Source organism: Manacus candei, unplaced genomic scaffold, assembly GCF_025592945.1.
Source record: "Manacus candei isolate 608988 ecotype Guabito, Panama unplaced genomic scaffold, ASM2559294v1 h1tg000009l, whole genome shotgun sequence".
Taxonomy (NCBI): Eukaryota; Metazoa; Chordata; class Aves; order Passeriformes; family Pipridae; genus Manacus; species Manacus candei.
Window position 1 is genome coordinate 6,035,040 of NW_026138057.1, and position 17,162 is coordinate 6,052,201.

Sequence of the window (17,162 nt, forward strand, 5' to 3'; positions counted from 1 at the left end):
TTCTGTGGTTTCTTGTAGTAGAAATTCATGATCCTGCCTAAAAATGGGATCAAGACAAGCAAAGGGACAGAAACTAGATTTTATATCCTCCTGAGAGGCATAGATTATCCTTTGAACATTCTGCTGTCAGCATCAACAGTAATAAAATGATTTTATTATTTCATAAATCATTAGTAACATAGCTGTAATTTAACTATATTGATGATTTAATTACAGTTTAAGTTGATAGACTTTACTTGTTTTATAGCTTTGCATAGATGGGTAGATACAAGCTGGTGGCTTTTAATAAATGGTTTCATATCACAAAAACCACCATTATAACTGACATTATTTTTCTTATCAATTTCTGCAGACAATCTAGTGTCTAAATCAGTAATACCTTCTTTTTAATACCCTCACACAGTGAGGAAGGCTCTTATGGTCTTTGTTCTTTGCTGCTCTCTGGCACTGTTTCCAAGGGTTTTCAAAAGAACAAATTATTTGGGTATTTTAGTTGAAGCATTATAAAAAATAATTGTGTCAGTGTAATTTTCTACTTTATAGCATATATATGTCTGATTCATGAGAGAAATAAGTAATACAACAAATGGAATCCATCCTGTCATTCCAGGAAGAGCTTCGTCCCCAGTTTGAAGCTAAATATTCCCAAGTGGAAAGAGTAAATCCCATTACAGGAAAACCTGAACCTTTTCAACCTTTCCCTGATAAGCTCAGTCGACTGATGGTGTCTGTCTCAGGAATATTCTTCATGGTGATGTTTAATAATATTCGAATTCTTGTACTGTAATTCATTTTACTCTGATGTAAATAGTAACTCCTCATGAGTGCATTCATTAAGATTATATAGGCAAAACTGATTGTCTCAGTCTTACTGCTTGTCTTGGGATTTCATCCTTTCAAAAGATGGAATGTAAAAGAACAGTAAATATTTTTTTTTAACTCATCTAGTATTTTTGTTCTCTCAAATTCTGCTCTCCAAAACAAATGGGAATCCTTAAAACACTTGTTGATTTATTATTTCTGCAGAATATTATTTTAGATATCGTATCTACCTTTTGGTCTAATATCTCTGCTTGTAAACACCCCCCTGCAGATCTCACTGGTCCTCACTGCAGTGTTTGCAGTGGTGGTGTATCGACTGGTGGCCATGGAGCAGTTTGCTTCTTTCAAGTGGTATTTCATCAAGAAGTATTGGCAGTTTGCAACGTCTGGCACTGGAGTCTGTATCAATTTTATGATCATCATGTCACTCAATGTTGTAAGTCTTCTGCTCTTGTAAAGGAGGGATTAACTTAAAAGAGTGATTTTTACAAGCTTACTGAGTTTAGCATATATCATTGTGTATACATGTTTGTGCTTGTGCATGGGGCAGTGTCTGAAGCTGGTATTTCGGGAGGTCATTAAGGTTTTTCTCTGCTTCCTCTTTAATTTGTCAATGCACATCTTTGCTTATGTCACCAAGTCACAGGGGTACAAACTCCCTGCTTTCTACCTTTGCATTTTTGGGGGGGCGTTTATTACCTTTTACTGTACATCTCTAAATGGAACTACATTATTTCTTTGTCTGAGAATTTATTTTTTAAGTTGTTTTTAATGGATGACTTTCAATTTTTCCCTTTCATTTAAAATGCAGCTGTGGTATCAGTGTTGCACATTCCTAGAATTACTTTGATATATGATGTTGGTGTAAGTTTTTTTCTGTCCTATGACAGCAGGAGTTTAATCATTTGCCATTGTAGCACTATGTACTCTATTCTTCCAGCTGCAATAGTATTTATCATCTTTCTGTTCCCATGCAAGCACAATCAGGTAAAAAGGAATAACAACACAGCAAACAATGGCTTTTAAATCTTTTAAGGAGATTGTGCAGTCATTTCAGTAAGAAATGATTCAGTCAGAGTTGTGTATTTGTTTCTGTTATTATATATGATCACTCTGAGTCATAAAAAGTACATTCAAGTGACCAAGCAAAGCTACCAAAAATAACTTGCTATTTATAGTAAATACTCAAGGAAATATTTTTCAGAGTTGGTAACTGCCTTGGGCTGTGTCATTTAAAATAAAGACTGGGGATAGTCAATATATTGAGAAATAAGGAAGTTTTCACTAGAAAGCTGATATCCTCAGCCAGTATGCACATTCATGCAAAGGAAAACTGCATCTCTTATTTCTGTTTTAGGTGTATGAGAAGGTTGCCTATCTCCTGACAGACTTAGGTATGTGGGTTTTCACTAATGGTATGATTCTTGCTGGCTGTGGCATATACCTTTATAGTCCCATGAAGTAGAGTTTTGAAAACTTCATCTCTGCACGGCACGTTTCCGGCATTTCCCTAAGCAAGTCAGAAATATCAAAGAAAGAAAAGAAATTATTATTTCACTGGGGAAATAATAATAGAAAAGTAAGGAATTTATTCTTCTACTTCTTTTAATGTTTCATATTACAAATTCATATACCTATACATTAAAAAAGTGTCATCTTACTTTGGAGCAAAAGTCAAAACACATTCTTTCTTGGAATGCTGAAAGGTTTTTTCCATTTTCTCCAAATCCTTGTTTATTTTTTACTAATTTCTAATTTGAACTTTCATATGGAAAGAAAATGGGTTAAGATAAAATTATGTTGTCCAAGATAAAAATGTTAAGAGTTTTAAAGTGGCTCTAATTCTGTCACATTAAAGTTTTATACTGAAGCCTCTAGTCATGATTTAGTCGCAGAGAAAAAGCTTTCTAGCTTATAGGAAACAAGAAAGCAAAGACAGAATTTATGATCTCCGACTGTTTCAATGTGTTACCGTTTAGGTTTTTTACGTGCTCACTTTTAGCCTATGTCAAAATATGCAAGTCATCTTGTCTTGGTTAAACACAAGCTGGCTGCTATAATTCAACAGCTCCCTCTTCTGGTTAAAGTATTAAACAAGGGGCTCGAAACTTTATAGTGCTTCGGGTAACAGGCAGTTGAACAGGTTAGAAAGATTCAGAATGTATAGTCAACTTACTCAAAGTAGTAAAATATTTTAAAGTACTTTCTCAGATCAAACTTATTTCTATTCCTTTTAGAATATATTATATTGTTACAGACCAGGGAATAGGAAAGAAAATAATTGTTTAAGTGCACAAGCTGTTTTTTCCCAAAATATATGGAAGAATTAAAAAAAAAAAAAGGAGTTTCTTGAATTAAATGTGATGGAGCATTAGGTGTTCCATCTAGGTAATTCATTACTCTTTCTAAGGTGTTTTACATCAGAGAAGGACACTTTAACTTCTGGGAACAAGTGTCCATATCCTGTATGTTTGTGTCCAAATTTAGTCATCATTAGGTCAGAGTAATTAAGTAGTACAAATTTTAACTGACAAATCCAGGCAGTGTAGACTTAAGACTCATTTATGTGCTTTAATGTAGTTTTTGGTGTAGTGTATTCCAAGTTTGATACATCAATCAAAGATGGATTTTTTAAAAATTAATTTTGAATCACTGTCTCCAAGTTCTAATTCAGACATAAATAATGCTCTACAAACCTTAAGGAAAAAATATCCAGGGCAGTGCAGACCCACACACAACACTTATAGTCCTACAAGCATTTCTACGTTTCTTTCCAAAAGAAGCCAAAAAAGAACCTCTGTCCTTTCCTTTGATTTTTGGTCTTTTGTTGTTGTTGGTTTGTGTTGGGTTTTTTGTTTTGTTTGGGGGGTATTTTTGGGTTTTGTTTGGTTTTGGTTTCTCTTGTGTTGGGTTTTTTTTCTTTGAATCAAGATACCTTTAAAGATTCACACTGAATTCAGATTTTTTTTGTGGAAATGGAACAGGTGTCTTCCCACAGAATTGTGATCTATTCTGTGCTGATTCTATCTTGTACTGCATCTCCTGTTTCCACATAGAAATGGCATAGTCTGAGCTGGGGCAATGGTTTTGTGATCTGTAGACTGAACACTTTAAGGGAGAAAAAATAATGGGGCAACATGGCTTGAAACCATTGCTTGTTTTGTTAGTGATTTCTGTGTGAGCAGAGTTACACATAACTCAGTTTCATTTTTGTTTGTATAATGTATATTGTGTCTTTCTGAAGAGCACCCTAGAACAGAATCTGAATGGGAAAACAGCTTTGCCTTGAAAATGTTCCTCTTCCAGTTCGTCAACTTGAACAGCTCTATCTTCTACATTGCCTTTTTTCTTGGCAGGTAAGTTACCTTTGCTCACTGCACATACAGGAAAACTTGCACAGAACTCAAAATCCTTATTAATTTTATGGGTTTGAAGAAAATACAGTGACAGTTTGAACTGTAAGATTTAGGTGCTAATTGGTTTCTGGGGATAATTAGTAACACTAAATTAATGTTTTAAACTGTATGTGCAGGTTGGGCCCTTGAAATGTTTATCCATGAAACTAGAGAGTAAAAATTTTACTTTTTAAGTGGGTCTGTATATGTGACTTTCTTACAAAATGAGAATTCAGAGCTTTTGAAAATACAGCCACTGCCTAAATGTGGGTCTGTACTTAGTCCTGTGCTAATAGGCTTTATTAATTATTTTCTTTTAATTCCCTATGACTTACATTTCCCAGGATGCATTTCTACAAATGCAGTAAATATTGTCTGGCAAGTCTTGTGCAGGAGTAGGAAGCAGAAATTCTGGCTCCAATTTTTGTGTGTATCTGTAGCTCAAAGCATGAGATACAGGACAGGTCTAACCTTCCTTCCTCTTCAGTTCAGTTTTGTTATGGTCACACTTACCATTCCTCCAGAACCTACAGAATATTTCAGAGTACCTTCTATAAAGTGTTGCAGTAGAATTTCAGTTCAAGATTGGTTGGAAGAAAACAACAACAAAACCAAACAAGCAGAAAAGCAGAAAACCTTTTTGTAAAATCTGTTAGTGATACCTGTTTGTTACATCCACTGGTGTATTTGCCATACAGTATCTAAACTTCTTTGTGTCTTGCTCTCTCCTGTGTCTAGTAGGACCAGGCATGGGTTTCTTTCTGTATCATTTATAACTTTCACTGAGGTCATCAAGAATTTTGATTCAATTCGTTATACAAATCAAATGTACACTTCACGGGGACAAGCAGATCCCTGTGCTGCAGTAAATTCCTATGTATTGCAATGTCTTATCATTTCAGAAGTAGATTAGATCTGAATAGCTAACATCTAAAACCTCTGAAGCTAGTATTTTTGTTCAGGACATAATAAAAGCTTAGGGTCATTTGCAAAATGATGGTCCTTGTTTGCATTCTGAGACTTCCATATCCTACAGGTACCAGATTTAAGCCTGTGTGATTTAATCTTTTGATATTTCCTGAGTTTGTCCAGTGGATGTTGTGAAGTAGCTGCTGATAGAGGGTGTTCTTGGAATGTCCACTGAGAAACAGAAATCTTATTTTCCAGATTTGCAGGCCGCCCGGGAAAGTACAATAAGCTTTTTAACAGATGGAGACTGGAAGAGGTAAGCAATCCTGCTTTGTGTTCCTGTGATATTTCCATGAGTAAAAAGGAAATGGATGAAGGACGTGAATGCCCAGTTTGAAAGATTTATTATTCCATCTATGTGCAGCAAATGGTAAACTCTTATTTATAGCAAAGGATAAGAAACAGGAGATGTGTTTTTCCTTCTGTGTTCTCCACTGTGCTGAGTGACTCTGCCCAAGAGACACAGTTCTTTCTGCCTCTGTCTTTGGGAAAATTAAACAGGGATAGTCCCTTACCTCACAAACACTACTAAGTCCTACAAGTTTGGAATCTCCTGAGTATGTGGAATTTTTGAATGGAGGACATAAATATAAAACCATCAGCTTTTTTTATCAGCTTCTTACATTTCTATCAATAGAAAAGACACAAATATGTTGGAGTGGGTCCAGACAAGGGACACAAAAGGAGTCAGAGAGCTGGAGCACCTCTGCTGTGAAGACAGGCTGAGAGAGTTGGGGTGGTTCAGCCTGGAGAAGAGAAGGCTCCAAGGAGACATTATTGCTGCCTTTCAGTACTTATTAAAGGGGCTTATAAGAAAGATGGGGACAAACTTTTAGTAGGGCCTGTTGAGACAGGACAAGGGGTAATGGTTTTAAACTAAGAGAGGCTAGATTCAGACTAGGTATAAGGAAGAGATTATTTTTTTTTTAATGTGGGGATGGTGAAGCACTGGAACAGGTTACCTAGAGAGGCAGTGGATATCCTATCCCTGGAAACACTTAAGGTCAGGTTGGATGGGGCTTTGAGCAACCTCATCTAGTTGGAAGTGGCCATGCTTATTGCAGGAGTTTGGACTAGATGACCTTAGGATGTCCTTTCCAACCCAAACTAATCTATAATTCTATGATTTAAAAGAAGGAAGATACTGTTTTGAAAATTTAACCTGAGAATATGTTAGGATTGCAACTCACCAGCATGCTGAAGTTATCTCTTATATCTGAAAAACAGTTTTCTTCTGTTGAACCTGGATTTCCACAGAGTAAAACATCATAACTCTGTAGTCCATGGTCTGAAAAAATGGTTCTGTAATTACTAAACATTTTAATATGGCAATCCATTTAGTTAAGATACCAGTACCAGAAATTTGGTCTCTCTTTGGACTTAGAATATTGCCAATTTTCCATTCTTTTGAAATGAATAAGTATGTATTGATCTAAGTGAAATGGTCTATATCATTTGTCATATATCTAGTACACATACCTTTAACTTAGGTAATATGGTCTAGTTCTCCAAGAAATAATAAGGTTGCTCAGCTGAAGTCTGTGCTAATATTTCTCTTATAAATATTTTTTTAATATTTCTGTAGATACAGATTAGTGTTTTTCACCAAACATATTTAATATTTTTCATTTACCCTCTGAACAAATAAAAATAAAAGAATTCTCTTATTTTAGCTATTTATCTTTTTCCACTTCATTTCAGTGTCATCCTAGTGGCTGCTTGATAGATCTGTGCTTGCAAATGGGAGTTATTATGGTTTTAAAACAAATGTGGAACAACTTCATGGAACTAGGCTATCCGTAAGTTCAGATGTTAAAGTTAATTGTTTACAAATAGTGAATACATTTTAGGGTGAGTCAGTGATAGGAAGAAGTATTTTTAGGTTTGGAGACTGTTTTCACTTTTTGCATCTCACATACTGTAATTTTATTCCCAAGGAAAGCATTAATTGCTGCTCTAAGACAAAGCTTCTTGGGGTGTGTTAACTGTCTAAATTGCTTATTATAATTTCATTTTCCATAACACAAACAGAGCTGTTCAACTTCCGAAGAGAGTAATGGGGGTAAGAGTCTTACAGTTCTCTTGAAACTGGAAGAATATGTTTTCAGGAAAAGATTGATCATCAACTATAAATTTAACTTAATTGAAGTCTCAGCCGTGACAATATGTCAGAAGGGGTTATGCTCACAACATGCAATCGTTCTGCAAATGAGGGGCAGTGTCCTGTATGTTGTGAAACATGGATTTTTGGAAAGGAGAAACCTACTTGAATAGTCTTCCTGTCTTCTCAGCCTAGCAGGATCTTAGCTGTGTCTAGAATTTATTTTAGAATTATTATTATTTTAAAACATGCTTGCATTCTGTAATGGAAGGAAGCGTTTTGTTTTGACAGAACCGTTGTTTGCAACTTTGGCAACAGTTGCTCTTTCAGTAACAAGAGAGATCAAGAGCCAAACACTAAATTAGCTTGAGAAAAAATAGTAGCAGTTTATAAAAATACTTATAAGAAAGGTTTCCATCTTCAGTCTCTTTTCCTTAATATCTAGAAACAAAAAGTAATCTTGAATTGCCCCCTGTGTCAGTACTGGATAATATTTTTCATTTGTATAACACTTTAATTTGTGAGCTGTTATCTACTTAATATTTATAACTACTTTGTGAAGAGATATCTGCCCAGCTTTATGAAAAATTGTCTTAAATATTTGTAACTTCATCGTTCAGCAACACATTTTTAAAACCCTTTTTCCTACTTCAAGAAAAAAGATATTCTGTAGGGCATGTAGATCTTTAGGTTTGTTCAAAAATAGATATATTCTACTATTCACTGTATTCTAGTAAGTTCTTACTGAGCTTCACTTGGTTTGTCTTTTACAGAACTGAAAATAAAATTATTTATTTTTTTAATACTCTTGCTATGCATTATTTTTTTTCTTTTTCTTTTTTTTTTTTTAATTTAGTCATTCAGGTAAATGGTACAAAAAAAGAGCCTATGCAAGCATTTTCCATGTTCTGAAAAGCTTATTTGTACAATGCTGAACATGCTACATTAAAGATATAATTAAAATCATAATGCAGAATTTCGAGAACTTTTATAAGTTCTTTGAATTGTATCTTAGATGATATTGTAAATACTTCCAAAAAATATGTAAGTAAGCATTCAGGTGCTATTCAAAATAGGCCTACTTACTTCAAAACAATACCAGAAAATATTTTAAATTACTGAGCAGACACAGCCAATAATACTCTCTTTATCTAATAAAGTTTATTACAGAATTGGTGGTCACGACGCAAAATGAAGAGAAGAGGGCAATCAATGGAGAATAAAATTTCTCTACCTCAGTGGGAAAAAGATTGGAATCTGCAGCCTATGAATCTCCATGGTTTAATGGACGAATATTTAGAGATGGGTGAGCAAATTTAGGGGAGGTGTCGGTTTTCTTCAGAGAGAGGACCTGTGTTGCACGCGGAAAGATCTTTCGCCTTTCCGATTTCTAACCGTAGAAATGCCTGTCTAGTTTTGCAGTTTGGCTTTACCACCATCTTTGTTGCTGCCTTCCCACTGGCACCTCTCCTGGCACTGCTGAACAACATCATAGAAATCAGGTTGGATGCGTACAAGTTTGTCACGCAGTGGCGCAGACCCATGCCTGCAAGAGCAACAGATATAGGTGAGAGAACCTGCTGGCTCTCGCTGTCAGTACCATCTCTTGGTGTTTTCTTCTTTAAAACAGCTCAGCTCCTGAAATATTTCACGTGTCAAGACGATACTATAACCTGCAGATCTCAGTGACCACTCTGCTGTTAAGCAACAGAAAGAGGACTCATCAAATTTGTTTTTCATTGCCAACCGTAATAGTTTGAATATTGAAAACAGGCTAAACAGTATTTCAGGCTTCTGATTTGTGGAACTCTAGGTTTAAAATCAAATGAATTTAGAAATTAAGTATAAGGACTGAATTCACTTTTGGTTTAAAACTGAATCTTGACTAGTTTTTCTGACTCATAATTCTCTCCCAATAAGAAAGGAAAACTGTATGTCTAATAATGACTTTATTATCACAGTATGACTTTATATGACTTAATATGGTCATAAAAACCTGACAAAGTCGTTTTCATTTCTCTTGTTTCTAGGTATCTGGTATGGAATTCTGGAAGGAATTGGAGTTCTGGCTGTCATCACCAATGCCTTTGTTATTGCCATTACTTCTGATTACATTCCACGTTTTGTCTATGCATACAAATATGGTCCCTGTACAGATCAAGGGTACAGACAAGAAAAGTAATTAAGATATTCTTTATATATACATATATATTTCAGTGGAAGCACACTTTTGCTGCTGTATTTCTGTGATAACGTGCTTAACATATAACAGATGTATTTCTCAAATAAAATAGTATGCTCACAGTGTGTGATAGCAGAATATGCTTATGTACAGGATCTATGCTGTATAACTGCTTTATGAAGAAGGTCCTGACCCTTTGGCTTTTCCTTTCAGATGCTTAAAAGGATATGTCAACAGCAGTTTATCAGTATTTGATTTGAGTGAACTTGGGATGGGATACTCAGGATACTGTCGGTATGTCTCCCTTCTTGTAATGCTGGAATGGACATTAAATCAGACAGTAGATTTAAAGTTAGTGCTTAAATCACTGGTATAATAGTTTCCTTTTTTCCCTGTAAAAAGCATTGGAGTTCATGTTCGTTCAACATGAAGTTTCAGGTGCAAACAGTGTGTGGTAGGACACAGTACTAACACATTGAAAACCTATGTTCTGAGTTTTTCCAGGACTCTTGCAAACCATTATCTTTTGTGCCTCTACGAATTATTTAATTTCAAAGTTTCACCACCTGCCAAGAAGGGTAAAAGTTCTCATTTCAGTTTTGTTTAGCATTCTGAAGTCTCTTCATTAAAATACACAATTAAAGTTTTTGTGGCTCTGACCCAGGTTGTGATTGCAAACAGTTATGCAAAATGAATACAAGAAATTCAGCATAAAAATGAAATATGATGTTGCATGCATGAACTCCTGGTTTCAGATTTAGTTTTGCAGTGAGCATTAGTTTAAATTAGAATCGTGTTACATTTATGCCAGCTTTGTCTGGAGAACCTTAAGTGCTTATAAGCAAAGACAAGAACAAATTGAGAGTCAACACATTTGAACTTAACACTTCAGCTTTCTAACAGTAAAAAAAATTGTTTGCTCTGGATTCTTGGAAGCAAAAAGTACCATCTCATAAATAACAATATTTAATACCCTGTATTGTGGACTGTTCTCCTTTTCTGTTTCATTCCTCTTGAAGTCTGCTTTCACTTCAGTTTCTTCCTTTTAGACAGATCTGGGATGAACTAGAGATCACTTGACCATGTTCAGGTTTTTCAGCACAGGCTAATATATTTGGTTTCTCTTTGCTTTGCAGGTACAGAGACTACAGAGCCCCACCATGGAGTTCAACTCCATATGAATTCACTTTGCAGTTTTGGCATGTCCTGGCAGCACGACTGGCCTTCATCATAGTATTTGAGGTTAGTTGTGGAAAGGAACAATTCCTTTCTTCCTCTCTAAAGTCTGACTTGATTCTTTACAGTAGTTCTATAAGTAAATTGCCATTTTCATCGCTTGCTTGTTCATTATGGTCAAGAGAGAGGAAAAAGAAATTGTCTTCCCCGAAGTGTTGTCTGTCAGCTGCTTCAGACAGAATTGACAGAGCATGCACTTATTTTAGAGTCCCTCTAAAATCATATTTCCTTAACAGTCATCTTATATGGCATGTTGGTTCCCAACCAAATCTTTTACATTTTATTGAAAAAAAAGAAATGCAAGTTTTGAGTACATTAGGCTTGGTTATTACAAGATAAAATATGTCTTAGGAAAATGATACATGATTCTAACCTAATGTAAAAGTAGAAATATATTAAGTTTGAAGAATGTATTGCATACTCTTCAGGAATCTGGTTCCTATTTCCATTATAAGCTCTTAACAAAGACTGCTTGTAGTTAATGCTTGCATTTGTTAATCAGACTAGCATATCCTGCAGTCATACCTTCATTTAAGTCACTAACTGTACCCTTAATTTTACTTTTCAGAAGACTTCAGCGTTTCCCCTTTTGCGTTAGACCACTCATTTATTCCCATATCAGTGTGTTTTTATTAAAAAAAAACAAAGCAGTTGCCATTCAGTCATGAATTGAACCTCAGGTCCAGTTTTACTACAAACTCTTTAAGGCTTTAAAATGTGGACCTACAAATGAATAATTATCAATTTTTTAAGCAATTATTTTTGTTCTTCTTTTCAGCACCTTGTTTTTGGAATAAAGTCCTTCATTGCCTACCTGATTCCAGACATGCCCAAAGACTTGTGCGACAGAATGAGGAGAGAGAAATACTTAGTCCAGGAAATGATGTATGAGGCTGAACTGGAACATTTGCAAAGAGAAAGGAAAAAGAACGGGAAACAGTATCACCATGAATGGCCTTAGTCACTACTGTGCTGCAACAAAAACACTGTTTGGGATGGAAGAGTGCGGTTACAAAGCGAAGTCAGAGTCGGGCATCGGCGTGTGAGATCCTCTCGTGGTGTATATATGTTCTTGCTGGGCAGTGCAGTTGCAGACTTTGGTAGGCACTGGCAAACAAATGTTTCCCACAATGGCAATGAAAAGCCTTAGCTGTCACTGGTCTGTGGTGAGCTCCGAGGAGAACTGGCACTCAGGAACGTGCAGTCAGCGTAAAAGCTTGGACAGTGGTTTGAAAAAAGGCCAGGAATGTTCATGCTGTTCGTGAAGGTACAGCATGAACCTTCAGCATAATGAAATTGTGAATTACCAGCGCAATGAAAACAAAAAAATTACCTGTGAACTTAAAGAGTAAGGGCATGACTAAAACCAACTTATATGATATCCACTACTTCTACAGCTTCTGATTGCTCAGTTCCATCTGTAATGCCTCTAAAGAAAAGAGCAATTGTTGCCTTTGTGGCCATAACTTGATCTTTCAGGCTTACTGTTTTGTCAGGTTTGTCCTAGTCTCTTGCTGAGATTGTGGATGTGGTCCTACCCTAAAAAAAGGGGTCTGTGGCTGCTTAATATATATACTATGCAGTTTAAGATTTGCACATCAGTGTCATTAATTTATCCTTCTAGTTGCAAACCAAAAATTCCAAATTCGAAAAGAAAACAGCAGCACTAGCAGAATGCATCACATTGCCCACGTTGCAGCTCTGTTTGAAAATGACACAGCTGTTGAGTTGTCTTTCCACCTGTATGTGTGGAAAGGCCACCTCCACATGCTCCCAGGATGAAAGAACTGTCATTTTCCTGCTCTGATGTAGCATGCAGGTGTCTGTGTTACTGTTCCTTTTGGCCTGTCTGGGCAATGATTCCATGACTTCACAAAATGCTAACTTGAAATATTCCCATGCTGTGCAAATTACTTAGTCTTCAAAATACAATTAACTTTTTTATAGTATGCAAGCTTCTGCAGATATATATCAGATGTACAGTATCACATCGTGACTTGCTTGTTCAGGGAAGGAGAAACAGTTTATAACAATGCTCTTCTTACTCTAATAGTAAATGTTCCAGTAACATACACTTCTTTTATTGGCCTAACTATGTCAAAACATGGGAGATAGATACAGGCAAATATATATACAGATTGTACATAAATGCATACACATACAGTGGTTACTTTTATTATTATTATTACTATTATTATTATTATTATTATTATTATTATTATTATTATTACTATGCCTTCTTACTTTGGGGGGGCTTTTTGCATAAAATCACTATAAAAAGTAGATGTTCATGTAAGAATCAAATTTTAGTTTTTATGTGCAAACAGCATACTGCAGTGTTGTTTGTGGTTATAGTCAAATTTTGGTGATGAAATTGTCTATTACTAGCATTTCATAATAGGGGAAAAGCACTTAAACAGTTTAAACAAGTTTGCAGGGATGCCTTGCAGAGAAGGGTGTGGAGACCCAGAGTTATAATCTTATATTTCTCTTGTACAATTTTAAATAATGTTTCTCTGTATTGGATGAGAAAATTTAAAAAAAAAAACAAAGGGTCACAAAGCAGAGTAACTATAAAGGCTGCAAATTTTAACATTATTTTTAGGGATAAAGCTGCAGCAAAATCACTGCTGACAGATATGAAAAGACCTGAATTTTTACTATTTACAATACCCTATTGAACTAAAAAGTGTGATTCCAATATTTACTTGCATCTATTAGCACAATAATTTTATTTTATTCTAATAAAATTAATTTTAAGAGTCAAGACCCATCAGAGTGGGTAAATAGAATCTGTTGTATCCGGAGGACCTAGCATCAGACTTTTAAGTTCTTTAATTGTTTCACCATATTAATGAGATTTCTTGGTTAATTCCTGCTCTCTGTGACCAGACAAGGCAACTATAGGAGTACCTACAGTATTACATAACAGGAGGAAAGAAATTTGAAGATCTGTTCCAATCAGATATATTACTCACTCATTCTGTGATAAAGGGCTCAGTTTCCCATGTTTTGGAAAGGCTGTTTTGTTTATTCATATTCTGGGTTATGTGTTAAATTCCTCAGGAGTCATTATCAGAAAAAAATGAGTGCACTCTCCTCGGTGCTTACAGAATCACAGCATTTTATTTGATGGATTGTCTCTTTGTTTCATTCTGTGGGTTATCAAGCACAGTTTGACAGCATTAACTCTGTGTCAGAGTTTTTGTTTCTGTGCCACATAGTGATTGTACTTCAGTTCTTCATAGGGTCACAGATGAGCTCTTTTTAATGTTTTCTCTAAAAACAAAATGCCTTGGCTGGCCCAAGGGATAAAGATATAGGGTAAAATCAGTCAAAAATCAGAAATATTGATTATTTTGTACTTTCCTGTTTCTGGCACCTGTCAATACATACTTAGGCAAATTCCAATTGGACTTAAAAAAACATATAAAAAAGAAAATCTTTTTGTATTTGAGATTTAAATATATATGCTATTAATTATTTTCAACACTGGTATAAAGGAGTCTACTAAAGGCAAGTATGTAGATCTGACATGGTGCATTTTATGCACTGGAAAAGCACAAGAAGCTTGGAGAAACACTCTGTGTGTCCTTTACTTTTGGAGGATGTCAGCCACGTGTAAAAGTCTTGCCACTATCTAGCCATTTGCTTAAGCTGAGAAACCTTTTTGCTAGACTTCATTTAGTATACTGTTTTCATTGACTGCACGTTATTTTCCTAAAGTATAAGGCACACACTGTCCTCAGGAATAATGTATTTTTTGAATGGTGAATGATCTTTTCATATTCTAAATATTGTCTTTTCAAACAAATGACTGGTATGACTAGACTGCATGTAGGCTGCATTTGTGAAATCTGACAAAGCTTTAGAACCTCAATTTGTGCAAAAATGCTTTAGATCGTTGCAGATCTAATCTGTGACAACTTTGCTCTATGCATGCGCCCTTGGAGAGACTGCATGAGCAGCTAGATATTTTTATGTATAAGGGATTAGTCAAAATGTCTTAATTATTCCTAACCAAATTCTGTGTCTTCGTTCAGACAAAAGAAATTTCCATTTCAGAAATGGCAAAAAGTCCAGATACGTGATACACATCTCATTTCTTATGACTTTTTATTCTAAATTTGCGCTTAATATGTGAGATCTGAATTTTGGTGAATAAAAAAAAGGGAAAATAAGAATTCTGTTTCATTAGCCATCCTAATAATAGCTCAAAGTCTGTCTCCCTGTAGAGGGAGGCAGTTAGAGCTCAGCATTCACAACTGAGTGCTAACAGGGTTGCCTGAATGTTGAGCCCAGGCTCACACAGCACAGTGATTGAGCATCCTGATGGAGTACTAGTGTTTGGAAACAAGATAAAACTCAGCAAAGCCTTCAGCAAAGCCTTTGAAACTGTCTACTGCAGCACTCTCCTGGAGAAGCTGGCAGCCCATGGCTTGATCAGGTGCACTCTTTGCTGGGTTAAAAGTGGCTGGATGGCCGTGCCCAGGGAGTGGTGTTGCATCCAGTGGGTGGCTGGTCACTGGTGGGGCTCCCCAAGGCTCAGTGTTGGGGCCAGTCCTGTTTAATACCTTTATCAGTGGACAAAGGAATCAAGTGCACTTGCAGTAAGTCTGCAGACAACACTAAGTTGGGTGGGACTGTTGATGTGGTGGAGGGTAGGAAGGCTCTGCAGGGGGATCTGGACAGACTGGATCGATGGGCCAAGGCCAATTGTATGAGGTTCAACACAGCAAAGTGCCGAGTCCAGCACTTGGGTCACAACAACCCCCTGCAGTGCTACAGGCTGGGGACAGAGTGGCTGGAAAAGGACCTGGTCAACAGCAGCTGAACATGAGCCAGCAGTGTGGCCAGGAAGGCCAGGGGAATCCTGGCCTTTATCAGGGGTAGTGTGGCCAGCAGGACCAGGGAAGTGATTGTTCCCCTGTACTCAGTGCTGGTGAGGCCACCCCTGGAGTGCTGTGTCCAGCTCTGGGCCCCTCAGTTCAGGAAGGACATTGAGGTGCTGGAGCAGGTCCAGAGAAGGGCAACTAGGCTGGTGAAGGGTTTAGAGATTAAGTCATATGAGGAGCAGCCGAGGGAGCTGGGGCTGTTTAGTGTGGAGAAGAGAAGGCTCAGGATAGGCTTTATCACTCTCTACAACTCCCCGAAAGGAGGTTGTAGGAAAATGAGGTTTGGCCTCTTCTCCCAGTTAACTGGTGACAGAAGAGATGACATAGCCTCAAGCTGCACCAGGGAAGGTTCAGGTTGGACATCAGGAAGAATTTTTTCACTGAAAGCATTGGAATGGGCTGCCCAGGGAGGTGGTTAAGTCCCCATCCCTGGAAGTGTTCAAGAAACAACGGGACATGGCACTTCGTGCTGTGGTTTGGTTGTGGTGGTGATGGTCGGTCAAAGATTAGAACTTGATGATCTTGGAGGTCTTTTCCAACCCTGATGATTCTGTGATTCAATGGCTGCTTCTGTTGTCTTTCTTTCCTACCCCTTTTTGCTAAAGGATTTATAGAGAAAATTTAGGTGAACATTGAAGTTAATATTGATGATGACAAGGCTAAAGTTTCAGTAGTGGTGAGGTTAAGGGAGTTTTTGTTACATGTTTCTTAGAAAGTCCATGTGTTTCTTGCTACAAAATACACATCAGCTGTAGCGATGTCCTTTTCCAACAACGACTTGTCATAAAATGGGTTCTGAGAAACAGTTTGGCTCAATTGTGTCCTATGGAAAGCTCAAAAGGAAAATATCGAGACACTAGTGAAAATAGGTTAATAGGTAAATACCTTAATGCAAAAATTTATAAATTTCCAGAAGTTTCCTTCATAGAAAGCTCTGCAGAAGGAAAATTATCTTGGGAAACACAGTTTTAGGGTGATGTTAATGTGGGGAAAGGCAAGAATTTTTGTGATACTTTATTGTTAATGTGCCATTAAGATGATCAGTCTAATAATAATGTACACAGTGCACATCTGCTGTTTCCTTGCTGCATCTTCTTCCACTGCAGACTCCAGTTGGGAGTGTTGCCAGAGAGAATTTCTGGAGCCATGGGATCCAGTGGAGTTACCTGCAAAGCCCTACATGGCACTGTGGGACTTTGTAATCTTTTGCATTATGCCACAGTTCATTAAGAGACAAATTAGCACATGCATATTTCAAAGCATCATCTCATTTTGGTTGAATGAAAACCATCCATGTCCATAAATTGAACGGGCAATTGCCATATCAATAAAACTCACTTTACAGAAACAGCTACCTATGAATGCAATAAAGATAATGGAAAATAAAATAAAAATCACATTTTCTATTAAGTTTCTATTAAGAAAAGGGGCAGAGATAAAAATAGTGGTATCAGCAGTCACTTACAACACAGTAGTACTTCCAGAATCATTTTATTTTTTTGTAGTCCCCATAAAGTGCTGATGTTGCTTATTTTGGGGCAAAGGTTGAAACAAATATAAGG

The 17,162-nt window shown here is 36.6% G+C and overlaps 1 protein-coding gene across 7 annotated transcripts in view; it reads left to right on the forward strand.

The window, feature by feature from the left end:
- The window catches only part of ANO3 (anoctamin 3), a 177,776-nt gene extending 160,769 nt beyond the window's left edge, over positions 1–17,007 (forward strand). For all 7 annotated transcript variants that reach the window (XM_051776583.1, XM_051776596.1, XM_051776593.1 and 4 more), the window contains exons 16-27: positions 611–751; positions 1,094–1,258; positions 2,180–2,216; positions 4,067–4,178; positions 5,385–5,442; positions 6,888–6,985; positions 8,448–8,593; positions 8,702–8,854; positions 9,318–9,465; positions 9,683–9,763; positions 10,606–10,711; positions 11,484–17,007. In XM_051776583.1, the coding sequence (XP_051632543.1) occupies positions 611–751; positions 1,094–1,258; positions 2,180–2,216; positions 4,067–4,178; positions 5,385–5,442; positions 6,888–6,985; positions 8,448–8,593; positions 8,702–8,854; positions 9,318–9,465; positions 9,683–9,763; positions 10,606–10,711; positions 11,484–11,666 (1,428 nt within the window). In that variant the 3' untranslated portion in view covers positions 11,667–17,007. The remainder of the gene's footprint in view (positions 1–610; positions 752–1,093; positions 1,259–2,179; positions 2,217–4,066; positions 4,179–5,384; positions 5,443–6,887; positions 6,986–8,447; positions 8,594–8,701; positions 8,855–9,317; positions 9,466–9,682; positions 9,764–10,605; positions 10,712–11,483) is intronic.
- Positions 17,008–17,162: the final 155 nt, after the last annotated feature.